Raw genomic sequence first — 12,473 nt, 5'->3', positions numbered from 1 at the left:
CTGGGGTTGGGGACCCTGAGAGCCTAATTTCCCGGAGCTTTTCTTTCAGACCGGTGAGTAGGGGGATTTACCGGTGGGCCGGTCCCTCCCCTGAAGCCCAGAGAAGGTTCATTCCTCTGGTGAGACCGAGATCAAATAAATAAATAAACCCAGGGATGTTTCATTCCTCCGGTTGTCGTTTGCAAAAAAATAAAATAAAATAAGCACTTAGCTGTCGCAGGACTCCCGGGTCTACGGAGGTACTTTTTTTTACTTTCCCTTGTCGCAGCTCCTTTTGGTGTTGCTGCGGGGATCGCGGTGTTCTAGGGGAGAGGGCCTGTTGGGGGCGAGAGGTAGCGACAGTGGGGCATCTTTAACGCGGTCCTGAGGTGCGGGGAAGAAACTGCTTGGCGGACTCGGCCTGCCCCGTTCCCGATCAGCGCGGGAATGGCGGCCATTTTGAATCCTCCTGACTCCGATGCAGATCAGTGCTTGGGGGGAGGGGATTTCCCGCCACAGCTTTCTCTGCCGAATCTTCCGTGGTCTGGGCTTACCCCGGGGGAGGGGGGTGCCTTAAAGAGACAATATCCTTTTTCTTCACAGTTTGTGCTTTTACTGAGCAAAGCTTATCTGGAGGTAGAGGCTGATTCTCAATCACAGGAGCCTCTGCCAGCAAAGGACCTCAGACCTGCAGAGGGGCAGGAGACTACTAGAATTAGGATGGTCCGAGGGATTTCGGATGCGTCGGGGACCCTACTAGTTGAACAGCCAGACCTTTCATCTCAAGACCCCACTGACGCGGACGAGGAAGTTGAAAAATCCGTCCCAGTTGAGGGAGATGATCCGCGGGTGCTAAGATTGTTTCAGAGGGATGAACTTGATCCTAAGATCCCTCATGTCCTTGCTGAGCTGGGGATTCCGGCTCCACAGCAAGTTTTGGAACCTTCCACGGTGGATCCCATCCTGTCAGATCTTCAGGATCCGCTTAGGACTTTTCCTTTCCACCCGATACTATTACAGCTCATGCTCCAGGAGTGGGACACTCCGGAGGCAAGTTTGCGAGTCGGAAGAGCTATGGAGAAGCTCTAGCTGCTACCCGAGGAGTCGCTGGAGCGTCTCACAGTTCCTAAGGTGGACACGGCCGTATCAGCTATCACCAAGCAGACAACAATTCCGGTGGCAGGAGCAGCTGCGCTTAAGGACCTCTAAGATAGGAAACTTGAAGTCCTTCTTAAGCGGATTTTTGAGGTGTCGGTGCTTGGCGTCAGAGCAGTAGTCTAATGCAGCGGGAAACTCTGAGATGGGTGCAACAGCTACTCACTGCTCAGGATCTTCCCTTGGTGGAGGCGGAGCAGGCAGAGCGTGTGGAAGCGGCAGTGGCATATAGTGCAGATGTCTTGTTTGATCTCCTCTGTACTTCCTCGCGTACGATGGTCTCCATGGTTTCGGCCAGGAGGCTTCTCTGGCTCCGCAACTGGTCCGCTGATATCTCTTCTAAGTCTCAGTTGGGGGCGCTTCTGTTCAAGGGAAAGTTTTTGTTTGAAGACTATCTTGAACATCTCATTAAGTCCCTAGGAGGCAATAGTGTACAAGCTTCCGGTGGACAAGCCTAGGATTTCTATAACCTTCGGTCCATCTCGTCCCCAGTTTTGTGGGCAGCGCTGTTTTCGTCAAGGCAAAACTCCTTCCTTTGCTTCTCGGCAGCCTTCGACTAGATCCCAGACTTGGGCTCATTCTTTTTGCGGCCGCAGCGGGGTCCCTCAGGAATCTTCCGGCAGCAAATCTTCTCAATGAAGGTGCACAGACCCAATCCTCCATTCCGGTGATAGGTCATCTTTCCCTGTTTTTCGAGGAATGGGTCAAGATTACTTCGGACCAGTGGTTTCTAAGTATCATAGAACACGGCTACGCTTTAGACTTTGCTCGCCCGCTGCGAGACCTGTTTTTGGTGTCTCCCTGCAGGTCCTGGACAAAGCAACAAGTGTTTCAACCAAACCCTGTGTTGGTTGAAAGACCTTGGAGCCATTGTTCCGGTTCCTCCAGCCGAAAGCAGGACTGGCAGGTACTTAATATATTTCGTGATTCCCAAGAAGGAAGGCTCCTTCCACCTGATATTGGACCTGAAGAAAGTGAACAGAGCACTTCGGGTGCCCCGCTTTCGGATGGAAACTCTGCAGTCAGTCATATTACGGCTGTCCGCACAGGAGAGTTTTTGGCCTCGTTGGATCTGATGAGGCTTATCTGCACATAGGGATCCGCGAGCATCATCAGAAGTTCTGCGGTTTATGGTCCTAGGCAAGCATTATCAATTCCAAGCACTCCCATTCGGATTGGCGACTGCTCCCCGCATCTTCACCAAGGAGATGGTGGTAGTGGCGGTGGCTCTCAGACGGGAAGGGATTTTGGTTCATCCATACTTGGACGATTGGCTTATTCAAGCGAAGTCAGAAGAACTTTGCAAGATAGTGGTTTGCACGGTTTTGCATAGTCTTCACTCTCTCAGATGGGTCGTCAATTTTTCCAAAAGCCATTTGGTCCCGTCCCAGGTGCTGGACTTCTTGGGAGCACGGTTCAACACGGCTGTCGGCAAACTTTTTCTCATGCAGGAGAGGATAGACGAGCTGAGGTCTCAGATTCAGTGTCTGTTGGCCCTGCCAGTGCCCAAGGTATGGGATTACTTGCAGGTTCTTGGTTCTATGGCATCTACTCTGGCGTTAGTCCCCTGGGCCTTTGCTCATATGAGGCCTTTGCAAAGAACGTTACTTTCCCGCTGGGATCCCAAATCAGAAGAATTCCAGTTACCCTTACTGCTGATGGACCCCGCCAGAGCCAGTCTCAGTTGGCGGTTGGTCCCCAAGCACTTACGACGTGGGGTGGACCTGGAGGGGCCCCAGTGGGTATTCATGACAACAGATGCCAGCCTTTCCGGTTGGGGGGCGGTTTGCCAATCGCAATTGGCACAAGGTCAGTGGACACGTCAGGAGGTGAAGTGGTCCAAAAATCGCTTAGAAACAAGAGCAGTACGCCTGGTGCTGCGCAGCTTTCTCCCTCTCGTGCGGCATCAGTCCGTAAAGATTTTGTCCAACAACACGACGGTGGCATACATCAGTCATCAAGGGGGAACAAGAAGTCATCCGGTAGTCTGGGAGGCGGACAAGCTGATGGTCTGGGAGGAAAGCAGTCTCGTCCGATTGGCGGCCTTACACATAGCCGGGGTAGACAACATTCAGGCAGATTTTCTCAGCCAACAGCGATTTAGACTTCAAAGAGTGGGAGCTATCCGAGGAAGAGATGTGGCTCTTAACTCATTGGTGGGGAGTGCCTTGCCTGGATTTGATAGCGACTCTGCTGAACGCGAAAGCGCTTTGCTTCTTCAGTTGCAGAAGGGAGCACGGGACAGAAGGAGTGGATGCTCTGGTCCTTCCGTGGCCCCGCAGCATTCTGCTTTACGTCTTTCCTCCCTGGTGGGCAAGGTTGTAAGAAAAATAGAGACCCACCCAGGGTTGGTCATCCTCGAAGCTCCGGAATGGCCACGGAGGCCGTGGTTCACAGATCTGGTCAACTTGGCGGTGGACGGTCCACTTCGTCTGTCATCTTCCGAATCTTCTTCGACAAGGTCCAGTATTTTTCGACCAGGTGACTCGCTTTTATCTAGCAGCCTGGCTCATGAAAGGAAGCAGTTAAGAAAGAAGGGTTATCCTGACTCAGTCATTTCCACCCTTTTACAGGTACGGAAGACATCTACTTCGCTCACATATGTTCGAGTCTGGAAGGTTTTCGTTTCTTGGTGTAGCAGTTTGGATGTTTCTCCACGGCACACCACTATTGTTCATATACTTGCCTTCTTACAGGAAGGGTTGAAAAAAGGGTTGGCGTACAGTTCTCTCAGGGTCCATCTTGCAGCTCTGGGCTGTTTAAGGGGAAAGATTGAGCGTCCCTTGCAGTCCATCCTGATGTAGCACGTTTTCTGAGGGGTGCTAAGCAATTGAACCCCCCCAGTTTGAGCAGTGTGTCCTTCTTGGAGTCTGAACCTGGTTCTCCATGGGTTGTGCGGACTTCCTTTTGAGCCCCTCAAATGGGCCACTTTGAAAGACCTAACGCTCAAGACTTCCTAGTGGCTATTTGTTCGGCGAGGCGGCCCCTGGACCACTAGTTGCAACCACCTCCTAAGAGGGTTAAGGGGGCTCCATTTGGTAGAGCCGGTGGACTTCTCTGACATCTGGGTCTTGCACGTTCTTCGGCAGAAGGTGAGGGGAACATCAGGGATCCAGTTGCTAGGGATGATACTGGAAATGACCCATGGATCCAGCAGGTGGCGATCCAGATGCAGTCAAGGACTTGCCAGACCCAGAGACCACCCAGGCCTCGGAAGGAGATGACTTGAAGGATGTCCGGCTGTTTTGGAAAGAGGAGTTGCAGCCTCGTATTCCACAGTCCTAGAGTTAGATAATAAGGTCACCCAGGAGGAGTCCGATAATGAATGGATGGACTTTGGGGACTGCTATAGACCTTTCTGTTGCCCAAGAAAGTGAAGACGCTGGTGGTCTGAAAGAGTGAGATTCTCCCGAAGCAGTCCCTAAATTGGGCAGGGCAATGGTGAAGTTGTATTGCCTGATGTAGGAGACCTTGGAGCTTTTAATGCTTCCCAAGGTAGATGCTTCGGTCTCTGTGGTGACCAAGAAGACAACCGTCCCAGTGGCGGGGTGATGTTTGAGGTGTCGGCCTTCAGTCTTCGAGCTGCAATCTGCAGTAGCTTTATGCAGAGGGCCTGTTTGTATTGGGTGCAAAAGGCTTAGGAGAAGGAGGCTCGATTGGTGGGCAGTGCCCAGCAGGCGGCACATTTGGAAGCCGGGGTGGCCTATGTGATAGGTGCTCTGTATGTTTTGGTTCAGACGTCTGCCAGGAACATGGTTTCCACAGTGGCAGTGCAAAGGTTTCTGTGGTTGCCTAATTGGTCTGTGGATATGTGGTCCAAGTCACAGCTGTGCAACCTTCCCTTTAAGGGGAAGCTGCTGTTTGGAGAAGATATGGAACAGCTGATGAAGTAGTTGAGGGAGTCTGAGGAATAGGTTGCCAGAGGATAAGAAGAGTTTCAAGACATCCTTTCCCCTCTGTTCCCACTTTTGGGATATACAGAGGTTTCTGTCCGGCAAGAATTTTTCAGCTTTGGGTCAGAAACCAGGCTCGGGGAAGCAGCAGTCCTTTCGGGTCTCCCATAAACCCCCCAGGGATGTTTCCGATTAGGGGACCGAAGGTGGAAAGTCTTCGCATTGATGCTAGGCTGGTCCACTCATCCTTGGAAGCAGTAGATGGAAGATTGACCTGCTTTTATGAGGCATGGACCAAGATCATGTTGGACCAGTGGGTTCTGGAAGTGATAGGAGACGGCTACACATTAGAGTTTTCTTTTCCAATCCGAGAGGCCTTCATGGTGTCCCACTGTGCATCCCAAACCAAGCGAGAAGCAGTCCAGGTATTGCAACGGTTACAAAGGCTAGACGCAATTGTGCCAGTACCACCAAGGGAGCGGGAAGAGAGGAGGTATTCAGTTTACTTCATAGTTCCTAAGAAATAGGGAACCTTTCGGCCCATTATAGATCTCCAAAAGGTCAACTTGGCACTGCAAGTTCCACATTTTTGTATGGAAAATTTGCAGACTGATAGCAGCGGTCCACAGGGGGAGTTTATGGCGTCGCTGGATCTGATGGAGATCTATCTGCATATCACCATGTGAGCAGAGCATCAGAGGTTTCTGCAGTTCATGGTGCTAGGGCAGCATTTCCAGTTTCAGGCTCTCCCGCTTTGGCTGGCAACAGTGTAGTGTACGTTCACAAAAGTGACGGTGGCAGTGGTGGTGACAGCTCTGAGATGGGAAGGCACTTTGGTTCATCCTTATCTGGACAACTGGCTCATACAGGCAGAGTCAAAGCTGGAATGCTGTCTGTCGATTCGATGGGTTATGGAGCTGTTACAGTCTCAGGGCTGGATGATAAACCTGGCCAACAGTCATTTAGTGCCATCCCAGTCATTGAAATATCTGAAAGCGTGGTCCAATACCCAGATTGGCTCAAGTGACTTGTTTGTTTGTTTCAATTTGTGGTGCCCCAGGCCTGGGACTATTTGCTGGTTCTATGCTTCCAAGCTAGATTTGGTGCCATGGGCCTTTGGGCATATGCGTCCTTCTCCAGAGGGCTCTTTTGTCCCATTGGAATCTGTTGAAGGAATTTCTTCTACCTTTACTGCTACCAGGGGATTCCAGATCCAGTCTCTTGTGATGACTATCTCGCCACAACCTGGAAAGGGGAGTGGATCTCAAGACTCCAGATTGGCTGGTAGTGACCATTGATGCCAGCCTCGAGGGCTGGGGAGCAGTCTGCCAGGGGCAGAATGCTCAAGGTCTCTGGCTGCCCATGGAGGCGTCCTGGTCTATCATTCATTTGGAAACTGGGGCGGTTCGCGGATTTGAGGAAGAATAGTGAGAGTTTTCTCATACAATACAACAACGGTGGCATATATCAATCATCAGGGCGGGACAAAAGGTCACGCTGTGGCGCTTGGAAGCCCAGGAGCTCTTTGTATGGACAGAGCAGTATCTGCAAGGGTTTAATAGCGTTGCATGTCAGAGTGGACAGTGTGCAAGCAGATTTTCTCAGCATGGAGAGTGTTTTGTATCCTGGTGCTTGAGGGAGGGTCTGGAGCATTTAAGGGCGGACATTCTTCATATCTTAGCCTTTTTGCTGCAGGGTTTGAAGAAAGGCTTGGCCTACAATTCACTTCGGGTTCATGTTGCTGCCTTGGTATGTTTTAGGGGCAAGCTTCAGGGAATGTCTTTGACCTCTCATCCGGACGTCGTCTGTTTTCTAAAGGGGAGCCAAACACTTGCATCCCTCAGTGCGTAGAATATGTTCGCAGTGGAACCTTAACTTGGTTCTGTGGGTTTTGTGTGGCCCTCTATTTGAACCTTTGTGAGGGGCTTGTTGAGGGATCTTGCCTTGAAGGTGGTTTTTCTCTTTGGCCAGGTGGATTTCGGAGCTCGAGGCTTTGTTCTTTCTTGCAGATTTCGAACAACTGCATATTTTGCGTATAGTGCCTTTTTTCTTAACCGAAGATGGTTTCCTTATTCCATCCGAACCAGATAGTGGAGCTGCCTGCATTTCCGAATTTGTCTTTGGGACACCGCATGTGAGGAAACTTCACTTATTGGATGTCCGTCGGATTCTGTTGCAATATCTTAAGGTCACTACAATTTTCGTCGATCGGATCACCTTTTTGTCTTATTCAGTAGGACAAAAAAGGGAAGTAAGGCATCTAAGGTCACGATTGCTTATTGGTTGAAGGAGACTATTTTTTCGGCCTATCTTTGTAGAGGTCGAAAGGTTCCTGAGGGGTTGTGAGCACATTCTACAAGGGTGCAATCAGCCTCCTGGGTGGAGTGTCAGTTGATGTGGCCTCTGCTAATTTTCATTCCTGGAATACTACAGATCAGTCCAGAGGCCCAGCCCCTTACTTCTGAAAGATTGTTCTGGTGGTATTTTCTGCAGATATTTATATATGTGTATATATATTGACCCTAAAGTTTTGAAGGGTTTTTGGTTATTTGTTGGATAAGAGGGCTCCACTTCAGGGGATTCCATCCCAGAGTTTCTGCTGGCCCTGGCAGGAGGAAAGCTTTGGCTCTGTGATGGCTGGTTACAGGTCAATACTGAGGGACTGCAGTTGACACCCTCTGTTAATTAGCAGTGCCTCAAAGTTTTTGTCTTCTGCCTCCATCTGCTGGTAGGAATGCAAAACCCACTTGTCTGGGCTGATCTATGGTTTTCCAGGAATGAAAATTAGCAGGTAAGAACCAATTTCTTTTCCATCCTGGTAAGCTTTAAGCATTGTTGGTGCTCAAGTCTAGAAATAATTCTTGAATTACATTTTTTTTTGGGGGGGGGGGAATAAAGCTGAAACAGATTGACTTTTCCAGCATCACGTTATCAGGGAGGGGGGGGGGGGCGGGGAGTGTGTTATGCATTACTTCTACTTGTGAGGTATATAAATGCCTAAGAAGGAAACTTTTTTTGAAGAGAATTCTAAAATAAGGCATCATGGTCAGTGTTTCCTCTGTGCAGGAAACTACCAAGACCTTTCTCCCTGCCAAGCACACTTCAGCTATCCTGAAGTTTAATACCAAGCAGAGGCCCCGCAGTCTGCAGGAGCTGCCGGCCCTGCAAAGTTGAAACCATGTGATAGCTGGAGTTCCCCTGGTGAGGACAAAGGTTTTGGCAATCTACTTCTTAAAGGGAACAATGACCATGGTATGAAACTAGAAGTGGGTAAACTTGCAATTAACATAAGAGAATACATCTTCACAGAAAGGGCAGTGGGTAACCGTAACAGCCTTCCAAGGAAGGTCGAAACAGTATCAGAATTTAAGAAAGCCTAGGGATAAGCCAGATATCAGTCCACAGGACTGCAACAAGTAGAGAAATTTAGCAGACTAAATAGACCTTATGGTCTTTGTATGCTGTCCTGTGCTAGATCAGTGTTTCCCAACACATTCCTGGTGACACACTTAACCTGTCTGGTTTTCTGGATAACTGCAGTAAATATGCATGAGATAATTTGCATAGACACTGTGTCTCCAGTGTTGGCAAATCTCTCATGTGTATTCATTACGGATTTATTTATTTTATTTTATTTAACTTTTTTATATACCAACATTCAAGACGGTGGTCCCATCATGCTGGTTCACAAGAAACAGGGGTGTAATTATAATAAACTTTACCATTTAAACATTTAAACAATTACCATTTAAACAATAGTGCAGAAAAGCAGTTACATATAACAAGGAAAACAATAACTTGGAATGAGAAGGGAAATGGAGATCAGATAGTTATATATAAGTATAAATAACATTGTAAGAGGTGGCTATTAACGCTAATGCTAGCGGAGCGTGTTGAAAGAAGGAAGTTAGATGGAATTGGAGTTAGGAAAGGCCTGCGTGAACAGCCACGTCTTGAGTCTTTTCTTGAATGTTGAGATGTTGGGTTCCATTCTAAGATCCGGGGGAATGGAGTTCCATAATGTTGGACCGGCTGTGGAGAATGCCCGATCTCTGAGCGTGATGTGTCTGGTAGTCTTGGCTGGAGGTACTTGAAGTGATCCTTTGTAAGCATCTCTTTTCGGTCTTGTGGAATGGTGTAATTGGAGGGGGATATGTAGATCGATTGGGGCTAATTGATGGATGTTTTTGAAAATGGTGAGAATGGCCTTGTAGATTATTCTGAAGTGGATGGGCAGCCAATGGAGGTCCATCAAGATAGGTGTTATGTGTTCTCTTCTCCTGGTGTTGGTGAGTATACGGGCGGAGGCGTTTTGGACCATTTGTAATGGTTTGGTGTGTGATGAAGGGAGACCAAGCATGATGGTGTTACAATAGTCCAGCTTTGCGAAAATGATTGATTGTAGGATTGTTCTGAAGTCATGTGTGTGGAAGAGGGGTCGTATTCTTTTCAGCACTTGGAGCTTATAAAAGCAGTCTCTGGTGGTTTTGTTGATGTTAGCTTTCAGGTTTAGGTGATTGTCAATTTGAACTCCTAGATCTCTCACTTGTGTGGTGTTTGGTACGGTGGGATGGGTGTATGAGATGGAGCTGTTTTCTGGTGTGATGAGTAGAAGTTCTGTTTTTGATGAATTTAGTATCAGGTTGAGACTTGTAAGAAGTTGTTTGATATTTTGGAGGCAGGATTCCCAGTGCAACAGTGTTTTAGCGAGCGACTCTTCGATGGGGATCAGGACCTGAATATCGTCAGCGTAGAGAAAATGTTTGAGATTGAGGTCAGTGAGAAGTTTACATAAGGGTAATAGATAAATGTTAAACAAGGTAGGAGACAGGGATGAGCCCTGAGGGACTCCTACTGATGCGGGGTGTATAGAGGATTCTTTATTATGAATCTTAACCTTATAACCTCTGTTGCTGAGGAAGGTTCTGAACCATGATAGGGCAGTGCCTGAGATACCTATGGCTGATAATTGGTTGACGAGAAGGGAGTGATTGACCGTGTCAAATGCAGACGATAGGTCGAGTAGTATCAGAAGGAAGGCTTGTCCTTTGTCTAATCCTAGGATGATGTGGTCAGTCATAGAGATGAGGAGGGCTTCCGTGCTTAAGGTTTTACGAAATCCGTATTGTGATGGAAATAGAAGGTTGTTGTCTTCAATGTGGTTTGAGAGTCGTGAGTTTACCAATTTTTCCATTATCTTGGCTATGAATGGGAGGTTAGCTATCGGTCTAAAATTATTAGGATCGTTTGGGTCGAGATTTGGTTTTTTGAGAAGGGGTTTGAGTGAGGCAAGTTTGAGGTTGTCCGGGTAGAATCCTTGTGTGAGGGAGCAATTTATGATGTCTGCCAGGGTTTTGGAGATGGATTCTGGAATTGCTAGTAGTAGTTTGGCTGGGATGTGATCCGAGGGATGAGAAGATGGTTTCATTTTCCTTAGAATTCCTTGGATCTCGGCGGATGAAGTTGTGTCAAGTTCTTCTAACCGAGTGTAGTTGATTGAAGGTTGAGGAGTGGTTAGTGGAACAGTGGGGAGCTGCGATAGAAGAGTATTGATTTTGTTATTGAAGAATAGAGCTAATTCTTCTGCTTTTGATTGAGCTTGGTCATGTGTAATCTCTGGTTGGTTTACTTGTGTGAGGTTGGCTACATAGCTGAAGAGGGCTTTGGCATCGAAAACAAGGTCGTGTATCTTCGAGGCGTAGTAGTCCCTCTTGGATCTTAGGGTGCTTGATTTGTATTGATGCAGAGATGATTTGTAGATTGAAAGGGTGTTGGTTCCTGGGTTTTTGCGCCATTTAGCCTCATTTTGTCTTAGTTGGAGTTTAAGCTTTCTTAATTCTGCTGAGAACCATGGCTGTCTTTTGGAGGAATTCTGGTGTGGTTTTTTTGTGATAAGAGGGCATAGCTTGTTGGCTATAGTTTCGGTGATTGTGTTCCAAGATTGAAGTGCTGCGTTCGGATCCGTAAGGTCTAGTTGGTGGAGTAGTGGAGATAGGTGATTATTAAGGTCTTCTGGGGAGCAAGTTTTCCTATATTTGAAGGAGGGCAAAGGAATGCAAGCCGGGTTGGTATCTTTTATAGAGAATGAAGTAGTTATTAGGTAGTGATCCTGAAAGCCCAACCAGGATGACCTGAAAGCTCACTCCTGTTAGGAGTGCCTCCAGGACATGGTTGACAATTGCTGTGGGTATGTTTATAACTGGACTGGGATGCAGCCCTTTCAGGTTATCCCTGATGAATAGAGATATCCTGAAAACCTGATTGATTTATGACCCTTGAAGACCTGAGTTGGACAACCTTATGCTGTTTGCTTCAGGATCCAGGACTGTGATTCTTGCTTTCAAAGACTGCCCTTGGAGACCTGAAAGTGTATCTGGGTCCCCTATCTGTGACTGACATCCCTGGAAACAGCAATGACTGCTACTCATGTAACAATTGCCTTTCCGTCCTCTTGCTTTAAGTGTTAATTATTTTGGAAATCTGCTCTCTCCTTGACTTGCTTATCTTGGTTATATGAATCTGGTATTCGCCTCTCTCCCTCTAGCTCTGGCCCATCTACCTTGGGTTTTCTTCCCCGTTTGAGGGGATGTTGGTATGTACAAGACCTGCTGGATTTCCTTAGTGCATGTGGACTATTTAATACTATTACATGTGTGGAACCTAACCTTAAATTTCAAAGCATGCTCCGATCCTGTGGGAATGAAATTGAATTCCTATATTGGTCACAGAGTTCTTTGGGTAAATAAACTCTTTTGGGTTTTCTTTAAGTTCCTGGCATGGCATGGTTCTGTTCAAAACCAGCTCCTTATGGGGCTTCTGGATCAATTTGAACCAGCTCCTCCTTAAGCTAAGGCGGCATGAGCCTTCATTTGCACCTATGTGGGAGGGAGGGGTGTGGTTTCTTGAATTTTAAACTCCCCTTCTAATCTAGCTCAGCCCATCTCAGCAATAGCCCATGGCTAGGGGTACCAAATCGCAGCCTTTTCCAGTACCTCATACATGTGCACCCTTGCAGCTGGCCAGTAGGTGTCACCATTTGCCAAATGGCGGAGATGCTTGAACACTGCCTCTGCAGTATCTTCTCTATCCCAAAGGACAGCCAAAGGAGGAAGCCAGGCTGAAGAAGTGAACCCAAATCTCTCATGTGGCAACTCTGAGCCATCGCACAGGCCCCCAGTTTTCTGTCTTTTAGCATTTATTTATCATTGCTGCTAGTATTTTGAAGTTTAGAAGCTGGGCACTGTCTAGAGCAGACACAAGCCCTTACAATTGTATCTCGGGGGAACCAAGCAAGCCAAAGTTCAACTAGCGAAGGATGGCTTAAAATTTTTTATGTTTTTACAAAAATAGCAAAATAGGTGACATTCACCTTCCCATTATTTTAACAAAGATTAATTTTTTATGATAGCATGGGGAGGGCGTTACATTTTCACCTCTAATTGGATG

At 47.6% G+C, this 12,473-nt stretch overlaps 1 protein-coding gene across 13 annotated transcripts in view; it reads left to right on the top strand.

Annotated features, from left to right (window-relative positions):
- The window catches only part of MYO9B (myosin IXB), a 330,363-nt gene that overhangs the window by 293,596 nt on the left and 24,294 nt on the right, over positions 1 to 12,473 (top strand). For 8 of the 13 annotated variants that reach the window (XM_029614164.1, XM_029614162.1, XM_029614163.1 and 5 more), the window contains one exon: positions 11,572 to 11,619. The exons of the other annotated variants lie outside the window; for them this stretch is intronic. In XM_029614164.1, the coding sequence (XP_029470024.1) occupies positions 11,572 to 11,619 (48 nt within the window). The remainder of the gene's footprint in view (positions 1 to 11,571; positions 11,620 to 12,473) is intronic. 13 annotated transcript variants of the gene reach the window in all.

Source organism: Rhinatrema bivittatum, chromosome 8 (assembly GCF_901001135.1).
Source record: "Rhinatrema bivittatum chromosome 8, aRhiBiv1.1, whole genome shotgun sequence".
Lineage (NCBI taxonomy): Eukaryota > Metazoa > Chordata > Amphibia > Gymnophiona > Rhinatrematidae > Rhinatrema > Rhinatrema bivittatum.
The sequence above is the reverse complement of the archived record's forward strand: the minus strand, read 5'-3'. Positions and strand labels throughout refer to the sequence as shown.